This window comes from Cynoglossus semilaevis, chromosome 11 (genome assembly GCF_000523025.1).
Source record: "Cynoglossus semilaevis isolate Cse_v1.0 chromosome 11, Cse_v1.0, whole genome shotgun sequence".
Lineage (NCBI taxonomy): Eukaryota > Metazoa > Chordata > Actinopteri > Pleuronectiformes > Cynoglossidae > Cynoglossus > Cynoglossus semilaevis.
The window spans coordinates 10,503,161-10,525,229 of NC_024317.1; the positions used below are offsets into that span (position 1 = coordinate 10,503,161).

At 38.7% G+C, this 22,069-nt stretch overlaps 1 protein-coding gene and 1 long non-coding RNA gene across 2 annotated transcripts in view; one reads left to right on the plus strand and one right to left on the minus strand.

Moving 5' to 3' along the window:
• Positions 1-22,069, plus strand: part of LOC103386273 (contactin-4-like) — a 695,358-nt gene that overhangs the window by 35,268 nt on the left and 638,021 nt on the right. Inside the window, exons 3-4 of the mRNA XM_025060316.1 lie at positions 1,722-1,854; positions 10,367-10,542. Coding sequence (XP_024916084.1) covers positions 1,722-1,854; positions 10,367-10,542 — 309 coding nt within the window. The remainder of the gene's footprint in view (positions 1-1,721; positions 1,855-10,366; positions 10,543-22,069) is intronic.
• On the minus strand, positions 1,225-3,166 carry LOC112487762 (uncharacterized). Its single transcript, XR_003051166.1, has 3 exons — positions 2,612-3,166; positions 1,885-1,957; positions 1,225-1,789 (listed from the first exon to the last, which is right to left on the minus strand). It is a non-coding gene; the product is annotated as an uncharacterized LOC112487762 (long non-coding RNA).

Sequence of the window (22,069 nt, forward strand, 5' to 3'; positions counted from 1 at the left end):
TAGCCTAGCCTAGCCTAGCCCCGACAAGGGACGGCGCGCGGGAGCTTGCTGATTGGCTCTTCGGAAGCCCACTTTCTCCGCGGGCCACACTGATATTATACCTTCATTTTAAGGTGAGGGGCCACAAAATATTGTACTGCGGGCCGCACTTGGCCCCCGGGCCGCGAGTCTGAGACCCCTGCTCTAAGGATTTATTATGGATATTAATAATTAATGACACAGTAAGTGTAGGTAATTTATTCACAAAAACTATACCAAAAAAAAACAACAACAACAAAAACAACAACACAGGTCAGTGTGATCACAATGATTAACCCCACACAACAGAAACAGAAAACAGACAGACCTAACCCTTTGAACAATAACCCTAATAGCAATCCATTCGTATTCCTTGGATGCCCCCTGTGGTGACTGGTCGACGTCTGTATTTAAAAAGCACAACGCATTGATATTTACACTGCATCTCTGTTCTCACCTCCAATTATCACTTCAGCTCATTCATATATATATATATATACACACATACATACATATATATATCACTTATTTCCCACCTGCTTCCCACCTGCTTTGGGTGCATACATTTCCACATAATTTTTTTTTTGTACACATTTTCTGCCTCATGACTGAGCCGGAGCGCACACTAGGTATAACATGGTAGGGAATTCACCCAGGACAATTTTTGCAATATTTAAACAGCATTTTGAAGGAATTGCAGGGCAATTTGTTCATCGTGTCAAATGTAGCACAGTGCTCCATCCTGCAGGTAAAATAGTAGATGTAATAGATGTTAGACCAGTAAGGAGAAGTCCTGTATGAATTTCCACAATCGCAACCATCACAGATGGATTTAACAACACCAGTTCCAAGAGAAATTAGTTTTATTGATAATTTAAACTCTGTGGTAAAACAGCCCTAGTGTTGGAGCATCAAGTGACCTCATACAGCTCTGAGACACACTGCATGCTGTGTTATTTATGGCATGGGCCCCAACCCCTGGTCTGGGGACCACTGCTGCTCCGTAGGTCATTAGGTACCGGGTCGCAGTCGGGCACTGTGAAAAAATATATTTCAGTTTTACTAATTTACTTCATTCAAAAAGAATCCAGTCATAACCTTTTACGTTTTTCATTAAAAGATAATCTGGCAATGTTTCAAAACAATACAGACTCCGATACTAACAGAATAAGGTCTAAAAGATTGTGTTTTATTTTGGAAATTTAAGGATCCTTCAATGATGGCAGGGTATTACCAGTTTGTAGTAACAGCTAATTCCAGCCTACCAGTTCTTGGTACAAAAAAAGGTCGGTGACTGCTGCTTTAGGGCAATTTGTTCTGGCATATGAAGTTAGGAGATAACGCTTCTAACCACCTTAAGCCTGCTGCAGCTCAGCAAATAATTAAAAGGGAGAACAAACAACAGCCGATTGACAGGCTCAAATAAAGCTGTGTGTTTAGATAGCTGTGTAGTGTAAGATTCTATATCCTGTTACTGACTTTACAGCTTATGACGGCATGTCCATCTCCCAATTATGATCCTCACAGCCGTGGTGTCATGACATGCTAGTTAAAGCCATTTGTTCTATCTGCTTGTGGCTTCGCTTTTAAGACAGTTCAACAAAAGCATCAACCATTATCTGCCACTTCCTTACTGGCTGTTTCAGATAGGCCTTTGTGTGGCTCCACTCTCAGCAAGCTGCGCTGTCTTTGTCCCCTCACAGAGAGCAGTGTCCCGCAGAGTCCTGTCTTCACCAAGCAGCCTGGCAGCATTGTGTATCCTGTGGAAAACCTAGAGCGGAGCAGAGAGGTGGTGTTTAGCTGCGAAGCCCAAGGAAGCCCAGCTCCTCTTTATCGGTGAGTGTGAGATTACAGCGCCGCGGTTACCTTGGCTCACTACATATTCTTCTCCTCTGGTTCTGATTCCCCTGGCCTCTCTGCAACTGCCACTGTGACAAGCCTTTAATTTGAAACAGCTGATCACAGGCTTCATCTTCACCTCACTTTATGTTATTTGAAAATGTGATAAATATTCTGAATAGTGTAGATTGTAATTCTGTATTTGGATAGAAACACTTTTGGTTATTTTCTTATTTACTGTGCCACAGATGTGGTATGTGGTAGATATGGTATATGTAAGATACTGAGCAAACGTCAGTGCTTATTTAAGTGTGTTAAAAGTGGCCCAGAGCTTTTGATATGGAAAATGAAATGTTCTTGGACGTCAGTGGATACAAATGGGCTAAAGCCTCACTCTACTGTGACATATGTTTTGGGGAAATAATGTTTAGTTGCGGGGACATTTTATCAAATTTTGTAAACTATTTCCTCTTTTATTTACTTTTTTTTTGCTGTTAGCTAACCAGGGGCATTTCTAAAGACCCCAGGCATAAGAGCCCCTGTGGGCCGCATAACTGAATTCAACTGAAGCGAGCTGGTGGCACTCGGCCTAATTAGGGGATTTTCAAATCATCGTGTCATGTCACTCTTGTATATAACGAAGCGTTACCGTTAATTTCCCTCAAAATTACCATTACTGCGTTGTATGGAGTAATATATTCTACTGTGCTTGGGTGTCGTCTTTTAGCTTAAGGCCTTTGGCAACTTACAGTACCTGGAACTGTTGCAGATCCCCAACGGCCCAGTGTGTTGTCTCCTAATGCAAACTGACTAGACATTGCAGAGATTTACCAAATTTTGAAAAATTATACACATAAAGAGGAGGAGATCAGGTTTTGTCCAAACCCCAATCAATGAATCCTGTGCAACCTAAAACCCTTTGATCACATCACCCAAAACATAAAAGGAATAATGGCGCCAAGCTTAAGAACAAACAGGAACAACAAAACAAAATGACCATTTTTCTTTGCTAACTCTGCATTTGTAATATTTGATATTGATTAGAAAATATACAGCCAACATGGATTTTATATTTCTGGGATTCAGGTCTTCTGCGTTTGACCGTAATCACACATCTCCATGCAGTAAATGACATCACTCCCCCCTGTCCTTGATAGGATCAGAGACCACAGTAAAACAATACCATCATTTTGTCCTGAGAATCTTCTTTCCTGGTTATAAGGCAATATTATAAAACGTTTTTATCAAAGGTACATATACAGCTAATGTTCCAACAATGAACTGTTTTTCTTTTTGAAACATTAGAGAACCCTGCAGTGACTTCTCACTAACAGCATCTTCCTTGTTATCCGTGCTTTGTAGAGTCCTATTAGTCATACTGAATGTGAATTACCTGTCACAGTCGAGCCAGTCCACTCAGCACCAAGTGGGAATATTATTATTATTATAAGTTTTTTTTAAACAAGTCCTTGTTTAAAAAAAATTGGTTTAAAAGTTTTCATTATTCTGAGGGCACTGTTAAAAATTTAGCTAGATTTCCATTGCTACCTTCAAAAACTACTACTACATTTCATTAGATTTTTTTTGTTTGTTTTTAGTAGACATTAAATGTTTTAAATTTAAAGGATAACACGATGAAGGTTATGACTGTATCTAATATAATATGACAATATCTCATAGAGAACATAAGACTAGTTGGTAAAGAGAATTGTCTGACAGGTTGACAATCATCGGTCAGCAAAGCAAAATATTTTTTTTTCAATCATTAAAGTGATGAAATGACAAAAAAAAAACCAAAGATTTCATATTACTATTTTTATTCCTGACAGTGTGACAGTGGTCTGTGAACTACTCACGAAACCTCTGTCCTTGAATCAGAATCTGAAAAGTTCTAATCTGACGGAGCCTTCGAAAGCTTCACTGACCACAGTTCCATTTCTGTTTACTTTGTCAGAGGTTTCACTTTGTGATTCATTTCATTGTATTGACATTGCAGAAATAGCCGTGTCTGAGTTCTGTCACATAATCCCGGACATTGTTCGCGTGTCTTCCTTTCATTCTGGAAGTGACCTTTGTCAGGATTTATCTTCTTTATACATAAAGACAACCTTCCTGTATTGTTCTTTCTATTTTAAGAAAAAAAAAAACTTCATCCACTCAGTACAAGTCGAACTTAACTGTCTTCAAGAAGACTATAAATATATAAATAATATAAAAATATAAAAATTCAATTTTGCGGCCTAAGAAATGCATCAAGAAGAAACTTTGATTTTCTTTTAGAATTAAATTTTAATTTATATGTACATATAGAATAATTCTGTGCACGGGAAAAAGTCAAACTTTTTTGTAGCAAATGTGAATTTCTGTGATAGTCAGATGACTATCAGACCGATCGTTTGCTTATTAGCCTGTTTAAAAATAAGGTGATGAATGTGAAAAGCACAGCTTGGCATCGTTGGCTTTATCGGTGTGATTCACAAAATGTGTGAAAAGCCCACATTCAGTAAAGACTCCATGGTTAGAGCCAGGCACCGACTGTGGGGTAACAGTCTCTGAAGGATTTTCCGTCTGTTCCTCGGAAACTTCACAAGTACAAAACCAAATAAAACACACGCTACTGAAAAAAAATCTGAGAGAAAACAGTAAAAAACAACTGCTATCTCTGAGTTATGATCTGGTCTGACTGCTACAGCCTGGGAAAATAGAAACAGAGCATCACAGTCCATTAAGTCCAATAACAATTACAATAATTATTAGCACATGACACAGAGGGTCCTCGACATATGTCAGAGTTCTGTTCCTACAGTGCGACATAACTCGATTTTTCGCTCTGAGCCTGAACCCACATTCTGTACATAAGCACCTGTGTCACTCATCTGAGCTCACACAGTGGTGACATCAAAAAAACAACACAAACGAAAGAAAGTAAATAAAGCACAATTCAGTGTATCACCGTACCACAGGAAAATGTAAATAAAGCCTTCTTTTGTGTATAGTGATGCGTTACAAAGTCTTTGTCTGCTCTGCACGTTAATTAGTTCACGTTTTAGTTCACTGTACATCGAGATGATGGAACAAGACTTCCCCTAATACATATATGATAGATGGTGACAAAACGTAGTAAGTCGAAGAAATCGCAAACCGAGGAAACCTTGTACTAGGGCAACATTTCACCTGTTCTCCTTAAGCAAACCTAATTTTTTGCTGTGACACCTATAGGCCTAACAGTATATGACACGTTTGTTTTTGTCCACACAAAAAAGCTACTATTAAACAAACGAATAGAATTCGTAAAGGTGTTTTTTTTAATTTTTTTGCCGCTAATGTGCATTTGAAGATTAAAATTCAGTAATGTTACTACAAATGTTAACATTTACAGATCCTACCATAGGAGAACAAAGAAATCTTGTGTCTTTTGAACGCTGCTGAGTTTCCTACTTGGACGTGACATTTAAATATGATATTTGGACTGTGAAGAAAAGCTGATAAAAAAACAACCACCTCTGTAATCTATACACACACACTGGAGATTTTTCCATTTTTTTAAATAGACGTGTCCTGAAGCTTTTGAATCTCTGTTTATGAAGGCTTCCAGCTGGGAACAGTTCTCTTCTCTTAAAACAGACAGATTTTCCTTTACTGACCCAAATCAGGGTGAAGCGTCATCATCAATACTGTCTGACATCAAAGAGAGGGAGTTCCTGCCAGAGCCTCTTTCAACAGTTTAGTGTGATGTACAACGCATGCTCAATAATTTAGCATGGCCTTTTAAAGGTGCTATAAAACTGAAAAAGACCTTTGATGAGGTGAAACCCTTAAATCCTGATCTTAAGAGCAACTTTTATTGGAAAACTAATAAAGCCAATAAAATTATACATGAGCACGTAGTAAGTACTGTAGTGGCAACGGCAGCTTTTATTATTTAAGTTAAAGCTAATGAGTGTTTAATGCAGCAACATGTAGTGGTGAAGCCTCTGCTTATTTTCATCAGCCTTAACATTTGAATGCAATTAGACACAATAACACCAGGCAATCAATGCTTTGGATTTGAAGCCAGTGGAGTTTAATTACTGTCTGTTGTTTGAAAGAGGAAGACATTAATGTTCCAGTGCAGCAATAGTATTAGGAAGCATGTTCAGTACAGGACTGATGGCTTGGTGGTTAAGGAAGCAGACTTGGCTCTGGAGGGTTTTAGGTTTGGGTCCACCAGCTGCCAATTTGCCACTGAGCATGGCACCATCCCCACACACTGCTCCCCTGAGGCCTCATGTACGAACGTACGCACGAAAAAGTTGCGTGCTTCCTTTTCCATGCTCATGTTCAGATGTATCACTGAATAAACTGAAATGCAGCAGAGGCGGTTGTTACTGGAGCTCAAAGCTGCGGCCGGCTCTAGAGTGCAACACGGCCAGGGGTTGACGGTGCCCACACAGCATTCAAGTGTGGCAAATTATCTTTGAAAACCTTAGGATTCTTGTACATTTCATTTAAATTAGAGGAAGAGGAAGTTCCAGAAGAATGATCCTGAATGTTTGCAGTGGTTTGTAGTTTGTACTTGTGTAGTGTTAAAAACTGCAAAACACAGCTCCAGTCTACGTACATCCTGCTCCCTGCACGTAAATAAACTCACACATCGTCAAGTCTCAGTGGTGTTACACTTTTACACCAGCGGAGACTTGGGCTGTTACTATCTGAGATGGAGTCCATATCTTCAAAAACAAATTAGCGTTTTTTATTCAAACACTAAAGCAGTGGGTTTAAGAAAAGCAACAGACTGCCTCGTGTTCACAGCTTCATGTGCCAGATGGCAGAGTGTTATGGTACTGTGTGCTCAGCCTGTTGTTACATGATTGTATAAAGCATGTGCTTAACAAATTGAGCTGCTGCTGTAGTCTGTCTGCCAATGTAAATCAGTGTAAATAGAATTATGGAATAATCTAGTTTACATGTGTTTAATGTGATCTGTTATTCTGGATGCAGATGGGCTACGTTTTGGAATCGGGTGTTGCTGCCCACAGTGGTCGCCTTCAGTGTTCCCTGCAACAATTCAATTTGTGTCAATTAATTTAGTACCACAAATATCTGTCAGTTAACGGTTCTAATGTACTGAGCTAACTAGCTTATAACAACACACATTTTTATGGGCTCTTTACTTTGACACAAAATTGCAAACATTTCTGTACCCAAGGGGAGGTGGGGCGGGGGGGGGTAATTGAGAACCACTGTATGAGAAATTAAGTGTTTGGACAATATTGATATATCGGCATCGGATATCCGCAAATAGTTAATACATACATTGTGCTAAATTTGTTTTGTTTTTTTGTTTGCACCGTAGGTTGAGGACACATTGTGCCATAGGCTGCAGGGAACATTCATAACATTTTCTTGTCCCACTAAGTTTGTCGGCCTGATTTCTAGTGCAGATAAATATCAAATAAAAATAAATAAATTTGTACTATATTGGTCCCATATTTGTTAAACTGTTGTGTCTACAGCAGATATGCTGTTAACAGGCTGCCCCTAGCAAGTGCCAAGCATGTGGTTCCTCTGGGAATTCAACCGAGAACTCTCTGCTCCCGAGGCAGACATGCTTACTGCTACACTGTGGAACCGACTCCATACATACTAAATACAACAAATCAACAGCTTTAGATGAACCATTTTGTCACAACATTTTCAAACCCTGCTCAATTAAACCATCTGTGCCTTCAAAAAACACATTTCAGTGACAGGATCCACTTTAAAACAGAAAAGAAGTCATAAACCCTCCCACAATCTTCTCCCGTTCCTTGCCACTTAAAGACTTTGTGTGTTTTTGTTTCACTCTTCCTCGAAACAAATCGCTCTTAGCACTCCCACCTGTCAGCACTGCCATCTAGACTCTTCTCTTTTGTGTGTTGTAATAAAGCTCCAAAGAGGTTGCACTCACTTGAGAAAGTCGAGACCACGAAAGGAACCTGAATGTTTTCAGTGAGCTGTAGAGAAAATTCACTTCAGTTGACATTAAGCCTGTTAAAAATGAAGTCAGATCATGAGTACTGTAGCATCCAACCCACAAAGGTCTCACTGATCTTTTTTGGGGGGGTTACATGCTGTCATCCCTCCCCTTGTGACTCATATAATGGTCTCACTGCAGATGCAGAGCATTGTGCTGCATTTAACCCCATAAAAGAATTTGTATTATATTTACTACACAGGATCCTGAGTGGAGAACCCAACTAGGATGTTTCCAGAACGTTGGACGAATTGTCGGCCCCTCTCCCGTTCACTTCGCTCTGCGTCGTCATTATTCAACTCTACTGGGCATATAATTGTGTGGAAAAGGGTAATACAGTCTAGGGAGGGTTGATGTCAGTGTGGGGGAGGTTCATAAAGAGTAAATATATACGTAAATAATATAAAAACGATCTCACTTCTACTTTGCGATTTTTCCCATTCTGTTACTTGGAACGCAACTACTGCAATAGGAGAGGGATCACTGGACACAACTTTTCTTAGGAAAGTTCTCCTCAAAGAAATAATCAAACATCCAAATGACCTCTGGCCTTAATCAAACCTGTATTGTCTTATTTCAGCTGGGTGATAACATGCTTTATTCATGCCTGTTTATCTGTGCAAAACTATTATTAGCTTGATTGTTAGACATCTCTGCTAACAAACAACACTCCAAGTTTATTGTGCCCTGACTGAAAATAAGGTACGGCCTTGAAGCGTTTTTTTTTTTTCTTTCTGATTTTTCCTCCCACTTGTGTTTCCTTCTAATAAGACACATCTGTGTGGGGAGATTGGAAAGTCTGTTTCTCTTTTAAGTGAATTACACCCTTGGTTGGTCATCCCGGAACACGGGCGATAATCACATGACAGGCATGTACACGTTTGGAGGCATGGTTGCGGGCATTTGTTTTAATTGTTGTTTTATCTTGATTAAGCAGCATGTTTATTCTCTTTGACTGGGCTCTGGTAAGATGGATGGCCTGCATTACTATCTATTCTCACAAATCGAGTCCTCCACAACAGAGAGGTTCAAACTCAGCTGCGAGGCATGATTTCTGGGCCCAGTTTAATTTCTTCCCTGTTGAAAAGAATTAAATGAACCAATCTTGCTGTAGTCACTGTGCTTCCATGGTCTGGGCTTACACTGAACAACGTTCTGTTTGTTGGTCTCTTTTCTTATCCTTCTGTGCAAACTCTATTCAGTATGTTAATGTCTGGCAGCAAATCACTTAAGTTTTATGGCCCAAAACTCAGCTCTCTTCATCCTATCTCTGGATAATCACCATCAGACATCACAAAGTCGAGGTTGGTGAGGTGAAAACAAACTGTTCACCAGTTAAAAGTTAAAAAAATCTCCCTCAGGAATAAGTGCAAACCAAACGAAGTGGAAAAACTAAGAATCAGGGAATAGATTAATTAGTTAGCTACAAATATAACCTGCTCTACGCAGGGATGGATTCAACGGAGATATTTTGGCAAGAGGATTTTTAAACCATTTTAACTACAGCAGAAGTATGTAATAACTATGTAGTTATTGCCCTGTGCTACTGGGGGGGGGGGTGTGCCCAAATAACAACTTGGTATCAACTGTCTTAGAGTGGAATTATAAGCTGAGTTGATGGCCACATGTTAAAATGTGTCTGATTTTTAATCAGATACATCAATCAATAACTCACACTGTCCATACAGTCATTGTTGCTGTAACAATGCACACACTGGTATTTGCTTACATGATTGTCAGAAGTATTAGTACAGACTATAGACTGATTTATGATGTTGAGCTTTATTACAGTTTAGAACGTTGCAGCTTTAGATATGTTCTACCAGTCACTATCAAGATGCACCGTGGGAACTAAAATCCCAATTCTATGAAGCTAAATACATCCACCTGCAGTTTTTTTTTCTTCCAGAGCCATACCGAATTTGTTTTTGTTGATTTATCCTGATTAATCATGACAAAAATCACGATTAATTACCATCATCACCAATCAAGACGAGTCATGATTAATCTACTGCTACCCTGTAATTAATTAGACAGATTAATCAGACAGGAACAGCCATCAGTCCATTGACGGCTCATCCTGCAGGGACAGTATTCTAGTTTCTTTACAGACTTTATCATTACATAAACTCAACTTTCTCTTTATTTCCATTGAATTGCTTTTCCTGCCAAACTCTCAACATTCTATCATGACCTAAATCACCACAAGTCAGACGCTGTCGGACAACTGGCATTTTAATTTGCTCTAATATCTATCATTTGTGTCGTTCTAAAATCTTTGAAAAACTCTCAAGTAAAACCAAAAATGGACAAAAATAAATTATACGGAAAGAAAGGAAAGTTGTCATTGTGACACAGCTCACCACTGCACACAACAAATTGTGAACTCTGCTTTTAACCCATCACCAAAGTGAACAGTAAATAGACCTTAAGCGGACCGACGCCTTTTATGGACTAACAATGCAACTCTACAATCACATTTAAAAATGTTTTCTTGTTTTACTGTTTTTCTAGGTGGAAACTGAATGGCACAGAAATCAGCCCTAAATCTGGATCTCACTACAGCCTCTCTGGCGGCAACCTCAGAATCAACCACCTGAACAAAGACCAAGATGCTGGAACGTATCAGTGTCTGGCCTCCAACTCTTTTGGAACCATTGTCAGCAGGGAGGCCAGTCTAACCTTTGCTTGTGAGTCTCGTTTTTTTCTAAAGTCATACTTTTCCTCTCTGTTTGTGGTCTCAAACGAAAGTTTGTTGTTTTGTGCAGGCTCATATATAAGCTTCTGTTGGTCTCAGGGGTATAAGCGCTCTGTGTCGTGACTTTATTCTGAGTCATCACTGAGTTCAAAGTAACGCTCCAAAAATAAACTTGACTGTAATGTTTATTTATGCCTTAACTGATCAACACAAGTTTTACTGATTTAGAGATTTGATCGTTAAATCCTTATGAATCCTTAAGTAATACTGTTGTTTGTTCCATATATATCTTTATATCTTTAGTAGGTTAGACCAGTGGGAGCTGCCAGGAGGTTGGGGACAGGGGGATGCTAGAAAATTGGAGGGAAGATAAAAAAAATAATTTTTTTAAAAATGTATTCATTTAAACAGCCATTAAGTCTGACATGAGACATCGAACTGTTCTTTCTTTTTTTTTAACTGTTTCCAACATTGTTGAGCCTCATTGTCCAAACACTCTCTACTTATTTCCAAGTAAACACCACCAGACATCACAGAGACAGGATAAGTGATGAGCTTTTTAAATCAGAGGAGCTTCTGGCAGTTAGGACTCAGTTATTTCCCACAGGAGCAACAATTAGCTGCAAACTGAAACGTTGAAAGTATCAACTTGTTTGCGACTACAGAGCTTGAAGAGTTCTGTAGGGATTGTAACTGGTTCCTTTCGCTAGCATAGTCAACAAAGTCACACAGATGTCGGGAATGAGGGATGAATGGGTTGTGAAAATCTTGCTTGCTGACAGCAAAAAAAAAAAAATCCGCAGGCACCACTCACTTCATCTCAGTAGATATTCATTATTATAACATATTCAGATTCATAACTTCCTCAGTCTGTAGTAGAGCTGTAGCACCAATCAATCAACCACTGATCCGTCCTGAAGCTGAAGCTAACATGTCATTAGCTTGGAGGTAGCTTACAGTGAACCAGGAAACCTCAAGGCTAACATTTTGTAATGTATGTAGCAGTGAGGTTAACTGTGGGGGAGCCCCCTGGAGGTAGTTCAGAACTACAAACCTAATCCTACCATTCAACACTTTCCAAAGGCTTATGGCATAGGTGTTTTTAAAGTGAGTAAAGACAGCAGGAGGAGAGAAGCAGCAGGAGGAGAAAGTCGACAGAGGACCAGCAGGAGAAAGTAGATGGAGGGAAGCAGCAGTGGACAGAAAAGAGCAGCAGGATGAGAAGGTAGAAAGAAAAGGAACAGCAGTGTTTAATCAGCAAAAAAGTTCACTTCATGGAAAGTTCATGAATGTGACGTTTGCTCTGTACAGCTCACGGTCATGTTTTTCTAAGTTTGGAATTATTATTATTAGGTTATTTTGAGACAAAGGAATAATAAAAATGCATTGTTCTTATTTCACCTCAAAGATTTGTCATACTGCAGATTTGGCATGTCAAAAGCTTTTATTTGTCATAAAGTTGTGTACACAGGAACCCATGTTCAGTCAGTGTCTCATTCGAGTCACCAAGCACTTTATTTTGAAAGTCAGCTGAAAGAAATCAAAATTGTCAAAAATCTGAAAATGGTATCTCTCCAAAAATGGCAATTTTACTATATAATTATATAATAGGTATTTTACATAATTAGGTATTTTAATTATAATTAGGTATTTTAATTATAATTAGGTATTTTAGTGTAATAAAATAAAAATATTCAAATAAAAATAATGGCTTTTCTGGAAAGTAAAAGGTTTCATTATCTTAGCCGTTAGCTTTCCTTTTAAAGTCATTAGCTTCGTTTAAATTTAGATTCAGTTTTTTATACATTTACATAAAGAATTAGCACACATTAAATTTACAGTGAATGTACTACAGGACTAAACATGACTGATAAATACCTGATGTACTGGAGCTTCATATACAGTATATGAGGAAACACTTCAAGAATGAAAGTGTCAGATCAAAGTGTCCTTCGAGGACGAGTGCTTTAATGAATTTAACAACAGTGATGTACTGTATGAAATTAGTCACCGGACGAGTCCAAAACAAATGCCCAGGTTTGTGGATAAATGTTTTTAATTACTCGTTTCAGGTAATTATCTCCTGCGAGCACCCTAAACTGTGAGACTGATGAGACTAATAAGTGACAGAGTTTGAACTTCATATTCCTCAAGCAGCGGGAAAGTCAATATGTGCCAACTGTACGTGCCAGTTATTGGACAGGCATAAATGATGACATTAACAACCAGTGAGTGATTGGTGGCTCAGATAAGATTTGCAGGTTTAGCGTTTAGAGATGAGGCCACCAATATGTCTCAGGCCATTCGTTTTGGTCTCCTGGGCCAGTGTCAGGTCAAATCCCTATCAGATTCTGCTGCTGGAATTCCACCACAGTGAGATGACAGTTCAATCAATTGTTGGGCTCTGACCTTACCAGCCTTCAGTTGTCATAGAGTCACAATGTGCGTTATGGCCAAGTGTCATCTATCTTCTTTATTGCTCTTGGTGTAGCTTAATTAACTCCACAGCATGATTGAACGCCGAAGGTTCAAGCGAATAATTTAAAGGTCAACTGGTATTACTGGGACGTGTCATGTAATTCTTCATAGAAATTTAGAGGAAATAAAGTACATGAATCCTGAGCTGCTGCAGGGCCACAGGCAGAGATGTTCTTCTCCTTTTGACACACACACACACACACACACTACCAGACACGACACACTCTGTGTGCATGTCATGATTCAGGGTGTTTCATATTTCTCACCTGTAAAGGTCACAACCTTTTGGTGATAATCAGTTCAGTGCTTTTTCTGTAATTTTGACACGAGATAGACTTCAAGCCAATTTATGCTCCGTAAAGCCCTAAAATACACCACACCTGAAAAGACAGGCAAAGAAAACAAATAAATTAGATTTTTTCTGTCGTAACTTCTTACTCTTTATTACATTGGGCAGAGCGGAATGTACAACAAAACACCTGAGATGTATTTTTTGAAGCATTAAATTAAAGTTGCATAAAATTTGTAATAATAAAGGATATAGCTTTGTCATCTGCACCAAATGTTTACCTCATAGTCAAAGGTTCAAAGAAAATATAGTTAATATTTTAGCTGACAAATTCACTGCAGTAATTTACTGCATAGTCACAAAACACTGAAAGATGGGAGGATACATTTACTACGATATACTGTAAAAAAATAAGTCACATGATCGCAGCCGTCAATCAAGATGTGTCGAGGCTGTAAAACACAGCTCTAAGCTAAGGCTTCTGGTCACATTTACGTTTTAAAACATTGTCCAACATGAACCTCGAAAGACCTGAAAGTAAAGTGTTATCCTAATTTAATACATAATTACAGTATATGAAATATAGAAGCTAAATCAAAAATAAAATTATGGCAACTTTCCAGGCAGTACTACTGCAGTCCTACTGTAGTACATTTGACAATATTAGGTCTAAAGTCCGTTATGACCTACAGTACGAGTTTGTAGGACAAACAACTTTGTGGTAGACAATGGATTTATTTTATTCATATTTGTTAGTTTACATGCTCCACAGCAGCTCCAAGGTTATTTTTTTTCTCCAATTGGCGTTTGTCCAGGTAGCTTAGCATCCGTCACTGCGTCACAAACTTTTGATGGATGATGCTGCTCCTAACTGGGGCCGTGGCTGTCTTCCTCCTGAGGCAGGGATAACTGATGGCCAGTGGGCGCCACAACTCAATACTCCGTGCCCTTGATTAGTCTGTCTATTGATTCTGTATCAGTGATTATGTAAAAGATGCCAACCCATAATTCATACTGATGAAAGAGCTGCGTATTCAATATACACTCACTGTGAACAGGTGCCACAGTGAAAGGCTGCGTTTCCTGCAATGCCACTCCGTGACAGAGATGTCAGAAGGTCCAGGGACAAACACATTCTTCCAAAATAAAAACTGGTATCAAAATTTACTTTGTGCCATTTGGGTATTTCTAGAAACAAAACTCATATCTTGTTCACTGTATAGCGTGGGTATTTCTGATGTCACTACAGTAGGTCTTAAAGCCTTGGGGGAGGAGAAGACGATCTCATTTAAATGCATACAAATCCTCTACACTCCTCTCATCTGCTGTGATAATGTGGAATGAGTGTATTGACTTAGTTAATGAGGTGTAAATAGCTAATGGGTGTACTCCGGTTTTACTTTCTTATCTGCTGTAGACTATCAAGCTATTACCTCTGGGAACTTTCAATAAAATGGCCAAATACTCCCAGTATTTACAGTATCCTGCTTCCTGGGGAACAAAATCAAATAGAACCTGAGGAAGGTCTGTTTATTTCAGGAGTCAACAACGGTTCTGAGAAGTCCAAAGAACTTGTGTTTGATAAAACAAAATAAGTACAAATGTGTTGTTCAAAATGACTTTATTCTTTCACAGTAAGGCTTACCAACTATGAATAGTCTAAAATGGTGGTTCTCAAATATAGCAGTTTTACCCCAGATGTCAATTTATTGCAGACAAGGATTTTGATCACTTCTGCATACTTAGGTTTTATAGAGGTTTGATGAGAATCCAGTGCTACAGGATCCAAACTATGTTTTAATCTGGTAACATATGGCAGAAGACGCTGTTTTAGTGTCATCACTGCAGAGAATATAGTGCAGTTTTTAATTTATATTTGTATTTTTATAATTTGGACTTCATTTCAAAGGTTGAAATTCTTTCCTAATACATGCTAGTGGTGAATATAGTTTAGAGGCTGAATTTGCAGCCAAACCTTTCCGTGTCTTAAAGGATTGTTTTCTAAATAATTGACACCAATCAGGAAATGATCGTATTCTTCCTCAGTTACTTCCTAACTAGATGAGTTTAAATCTCAGTTGCAGTCAAGTCATGAGCCTTGATGTTTTTTTAGATGTTGAAAACGTGCCTTCAGCATGGACAAGAGGACATCTGTGGACATGGGCCGGGACACCCAGGTTTTAGTGGAGCTCACATCACCACTTCACAAATCACAACAGCTTTGATCTCAGCCAAAAAAAGTGTCAAAAAGATTTTTTTTTTTTTTTTTTTTGGAAGGGGCTTTAGATTTGGTTTCTCAGATGTTCCCTTCCTTTGTCCACTTTGTTCTAGGCTTGTATTTTGGGAAGGCTTGGATGCTTTTATCTAACCTTCTATCAAGCCTTCAGATAAAAGTGAGTGGTGAGGCTACTCTAACAAAGCTTCAAATGCCATTTTCCAGCGACCACATTATTTTAACCAAGCAGGACATGATAAAATATATTTTTTGATCTAACCAAGTGAACACGTGTGATTCAGAAAATGATTTTTCTGTAGTTTTTGTCTATGTTCAATACTGGAAAATGGCACGTATGCTGGTGAAATCATTCATTTTATGGTGATANNNNTTTATTTCTTCCTAAACTTTCTTTATCTTTATTGGCTCAGCAGTCAGATAAAGATTAAGATCACCAACAACAGGAAGTCAATTAGTTCTGCTGTAACATTAATCACCTTTGACTGACACTTAATAGATAACCCGAGAGCCAGTCTTCCTTAAAAGCCACAATTAGTTAAATATGACAGGTGGTATAAATGAATTACCAAGCAGTCATTTCAGAGACCAGAGTAAATCCTGTACACATCACAAACCTCTGAGAAATCACCTTAAATCCCCATCGACAGACGTCTTTGGCCTGTCTTTGCATTTTTAAGCACTTGTGACGAGGCCCGAGCTCCGCCAGCGATAACTGACATTTTCCCGGCGTAGATAGTGTAACTGGAAGGGACAGTGATTTGCAGGGTGGAAATCGTATTTGACAGCAATTTGTCATCACATCTACGGGCCACACTCATCTGCTTATTTATTCCAGTGCGGGGACAAAAACCGGTGTTGTTTTTCACAGTGTGGAGTCACAGAGACAAACAAGAATATCAAGCCAATGAGTGAATTCCACATTAGAAGAAAGAATAAATCCTGTGCTCTACTTTGCACTCTAATTGAAATTCAAATGGTGGACTAAGGGAAAAGTTGCATGTCAGTTTACATTTTGTCTGCTTTGAATAAAATAAAAAGGACCTGTAATGAAAAAGGCGACATTATCTGCATAACATTTTGTTATTGAGGTTCAGTTTAAGTGTAGTGTGAAACAATGGCTTTACCTGTGGAAAAAGAAAGATGTTTTTTTGCAACCCCATGCTGTTGACGATGGTTCTTTTTTTCTTAGGTAACAATCAAGACGTCACAAAGATTATTTTTTCCCCAAAACAAACCAAACGGGTTTTAGTATCTTTTGGTCCATCCAAGAGGAACTAGAAATTTGAACTGTGTTTCTGCACAAAGTTGATGTAAGGTTTTCAGTTTCCATAGCACAGTCTCAGGGGCCATGTTTTCATGCAGCAGCCTGTGTAAATCGATAGTTGCCCTGAGCCTATGCAGCTGTGTCCATCATAGTAGCCTTGCCGTTACTAAAATATGCCCAGCTAAGGCGTGGAAGGTTTGGCATTCAAAAATGTCTTAAACCTTGATCTTCATGTCCTCGATATTATCTGACTGTTGAATTTTGTTTGGAAGATTTTTTCTCCATTTACAGTTTTTTTAATGGAAAAAAGAAAATCCATTGAGAACACTCAACACAAATCATGAGCCACAGTGAGTCCATGTTGGATTCTCTTTTGAACTACTGTACTACAATCCAAACAATGAATCAGTATTTTATTTTACAATTAATTGATTAGTCATGATTAACAGTGCTTAATTGAGATAAACTACAGATAAATGGCTTGTGGAAATATTGCCTTGCCCTGATTGGTGAGACTAGTCTGACACAAGATCGCCTTCCGACCGGAAGTTGAAGCCTCCACGAACTGAACGTTGAGACAATTTGATTTTAAGGTTAAGGTTTGTGAAACAAAAACCAGTTCCAGCATGTATTGACGTGTATCAACTGTGTCTTAGAGCGTCTACTCGTGGGTGGACAGTGGATTACGTCATTCTGCAGCTTGTGTTTTAATGCAACACATTTAATTTGATTAATCTTCATGGATTCATTAACATGATTCACATTTTGAAAACCCTATCTTTTAGTGTTTTTCTTTTGTTTTCAGCCTCAAAGCTGTTGCTCTGAACTCCTACAGAACTTTATTACTGATTAAGTAGATTCCATTCAATGTGTTTCGACCTTCATAGGATTTATATGCATTTGTTGAATACCATTTAAATGAGTCTAGGCTCTGTGTATATACAGTATTTCATTAGAAGTCAAAAGTCTAGGTTTATTTTACCTCTTTTATGCCTTCAGGAAAGTAATTTTTCAAAACTGTGGAGCCTAACCCTCCTCAAGGTTGTGAAAGTAGTGTGTGTTACTGTGCCATGCAAAAAAAAAAATTCCAGTGTGTATCCAGTGTGGAAAGTTGAGTACAAGTAAACCCAACTGAAATGCTGCCACAATTTCAGTGCTGTCAGGATTAAGGTTTCAGACAGTGATGAAAGTGGACAGAATTTTTGATGGGTTGGGGAAAAAAAAGTAGGCAATGCTTCTGGGACAAACACATCAGTCACACGAATCAATAAAAAGTGATAAAGCCTGTCTCACTGTCAGGTTCACTATGGTGAGTAACAAAAAAATGTTTTTTTTTTGTCTAAGAACATGGTATTTCACCAGTGTTGTTTCAGGGACAGCAACATTTAATTACAATTCAATCATTCCCTTCAACATCTTCCGGACGACTCTTCCAAACTTTGTCAGCTTTGTAAAGACAGGACTCTTGTTGGCAGAGTCCTGTCTTTACAAACCACAGAGAAAACTACTTCATCTGTTGGAAGTCTCTCTCTCTCTCTCTCTCTCTCTCGCTCTCTCTTTCTCTCTCTGTTTCAAAAACAGTGACGTTTTTCATTTAAATTAAATGTATCTAGTGCAGCTACACCTGAGCCGATTTTCAGTTGTGCTTACTGAGAGATTAAAATCTTATAAAACAAAAACAGCGCATTGTAAAAATAATAATAAAATAAATGTGTCTGATAAATCAGCCATCATCTGTGGTGCATTTGTAGCAGCAGACTATATATTAAAAAGAAATTGGGGGGGGGTTTCAGTTAAAAAAACAAAAGCTAGGTCATGTATTTTGAAAACACAAAGTTCTACTAATATGATACTGAAACAATATTTCCGCCATTGTACTTGTCTATGTATTTAATGTGTACCTTTTGTGAAAACCTCGGACTTGATAATGGCAGGTAGAGAACTGACATTTGTAGCAAATGGATGTAATCTGAGGTGACGTGGCTTTGCAGACTCTCTCTGCAGGCGATGGTGTTGCCGTTGCTAGGCTTCAAATACTTTATGGTCTAGGTTTGCCCTGAATCTGACAATATTTCACAGGAAATGAAAAGAGGTTTTTACTAAGAAAGATCTCAATGTAGCATTTGAGACAAAGAACTCCTCAGGAAAGTGTTTTTGGGTTATAAATTAAATGCAGGTTGCCTGGTTTGACAGTAATTCACATTCATATACTGTAGAGTTTATTCCCAAGCCTGGAGAAACCAGTTTCATCCTTTTTCCTGGGCTGCATGGAAGACAGCTTGTAATATGTTATTGGTCATAAACACTTGGTTTGGATGTAGAAGTACAGAGTGGGAAAAATGATATTATTGTAAAAAGAAAATACAAAAGCAATGGAATTGGTTTTTTGCAAGCTCAAAATCACATGAAACATTTCACTGAATTCCAGACAAACTTCATTTTATATTACTCGTTGTGTATGAAGGAATTCTTACAATTTATTAGCTGTACCTCTCTACTTTTAAAAATGATTTGCTGCAGCCTGCTGAAATGGCCCGAAAAGAAATTGTATTCCATCCCCAAAAACCAAAAAGTTAAACACACACACAACAGAACAAGTAACTAGATAAAATGTATCTTTATTTTTTAATCAGTGCTGACTGCCGTGGAGTTTTGGTGAAAGATTTAACAGGATAACTGTGCCAACCTAAATCTGTCAGAAGTGCCATTAAGAGTCTTCAAAGCTGCTGCTCTCGCTGTGTTTGTCTTGAAAATGTGTGTGATATTTTTAAAGTTTCTTTTAAGACTCGTGCTGCAGTCAATATGATGCATATTTACTGACCTCATCCTGATCTTTATAAATCAGTGATCCCAGTAATGTTCCATCAAGATCACGCCGAGCTGAGTTAAAGAGTAATCTCATTTCAAATTGGACTGCTTGCAGTTTTTGCGACGGGCGGGTCAGCAAAGAGAGAGCCACGGTTTCTTCCACACACTGTCGGCTAGATGTTGTACAGCAGGGTTAATTAAGGTTAATCTTTACCATTTGTTCAATATGCATAGTTTAAGGATCGCCTCAACACTTCTAATTCATCATCACATGTCGGTTTGATCACCAATAGCTGCAATAAAAAAGAACAGTGTGTTTAATTAATTTAGTGAGAGAACATGTATTAATCATGAGGTGTGGTACCTGAGACAGGATTCTGGTATATCAGATATGACGTAGTACTCACTCTAGTACAGGAGGTCCTAGCCTTGCGTCGGAGCTCTGTTCTTGTGGTGCGACGCAACTTGATTTTTTGCTGTAGGTCAGAATTCACATACTGGACATTAGTACCTACGTATGTCACTCACCTATGCTAACACAGCGGTGACATCATAATCTAAGACAGAAAAAACCCCGAAGAGTCTGACTAATAATTGCGAATTGCGCCATCCGATGACGTTTTCGTCTGCTCGTCAACTAGTCATTGTTGTCGTTTAAATGCCGTACGTCAGAATGATGCAACACAGATGTCGTAACTCGAGGACTTCCTGTGCATAGACTCAAACGCCTAACCTTCAGTTTTGAAGACGAGGTGTCTTTGCCCACTGCTCCAGAGCAGCCCTGTTTTATTAACTATTTAAAAAAACAACCTTAAAAGCATTAAAAGAACAACTGAAAACAAGGCATTCCGATTACAACAATGCTGTTAAATAGCGTAACAACCTGTTATTGGATTAAATTAGATCCAGTTGATTCTCTCTGCGGAGCAGTGGCCCCACTCATCAGTCCAGACATGACGCCTCCGTGTGATCTACGTATGAATTACATCTACACAGCTCCACCAGGATATACACCATTAGTGTAGGCAATCACTGGAAGTGGTTTCCATTAGCTGTCAAGGAAAAATTAGCTCAGTTTAATAGTGTTTTGGCGACAAAACAATACCAGCTTTAATCGTGTAGTGCTCTGTGATGGTGGGCGTGATGAATGAAAGGTAGCCTGATTACCAGTTGAGCTATTAAAATCCTTCATGTGTGAACTGCCGCGGCAACCGTCTCTGCTCAGCAGCAGAGCTGAAAGTCCCTGCTGGGCACACGCATGTAATAGTAGGGGTATGGATTTACTGTCTTTACGTTTTTTATTATTCTTCCCAATTCATAAAATATGAGACATTTATTCTGGATTATTCTTGAAAAAACAATTTATTCATATTAAACCAGTTTAATGAATGCACAAAAAGGCTTTGTTGTATTGACGACCTGATGTAAAATGTTACGTGACGGAGTCTAAAGCATCACTCTTAGCTCAGAAGGCAACGGTAACGACACTGTTCAAAGTAACCGTACTATTCATTCATCTTCTAGTGGTCAATACTGGGGGAAGGGGTCATTTACACGCTGGGCGGCTCAGCAGTACATCATAGAGCAGCACCTCTACCTATGTTTACAGTTAAAATACAGTTAAATTAAGTTTTTATCTCTGCTAGGAAGCTGGAGTAATGGAAAAAAAAACAAACATGTACCAGGAGGAAATTCAAATTTCAGTGAAACAAAAAAAAATCTCCACACCACAGGGGCTGAACCAGTGCTCTTCCTGCTGTAGGGCAAGAGAAGGTAACCTGCTGACAATGTGAACTGCTGTTATTACTACAGCGTACTAAAGATAAAAACATTAAGTAGATAAAAGGGCACAAAAGGCAGAACCTAAAAGAATTAAAATAAAAAAATCTCGTAAATTTGAACTGATTGTACCTAAAAACTGATCCTTTATATTTAAACTCAGGGTGTACCACACCAGCGACAGTTCACTAGTCCATCAATGTGTCGAATAAAGAGACAAACAAGCCCGTAAAGTGAAAAGTCCTGAGTGAGTCCCCTCTAAAACTTGAGGTACAGATGCTAATGAGCCTCAGGTATCGACAGCACACAGACACACACACACACACACACACGTCTCGGCCCGGGGCAGAGCCAAAGGCTATTTACCAGCTAAGGAATCATGGGAAAAAATCAGATTGTTGCTGCCGAAGAGTCAGAGTCAGACTGTCTGTAAAGTTGTTGTTTTTTTTTCTTATTTTTGGAAGTGTTTCTCATTCTAGTAAAAGTAAAAGAAGTGTCTGTTTGAAACTGATGAAGCTGGAGCTGTGGTTCTGTGGTCCGCACCTTTCTGCCCGTGCACCACTTAAACCTTGGCTTTTGGAGGCTGTTGTTGTTGTTTCTCAGTTGTAAGCCTCAGACCAAAGGGCTGTTTGAGAGGGATGTTGAAGGTGAACTGGCAACCTGTT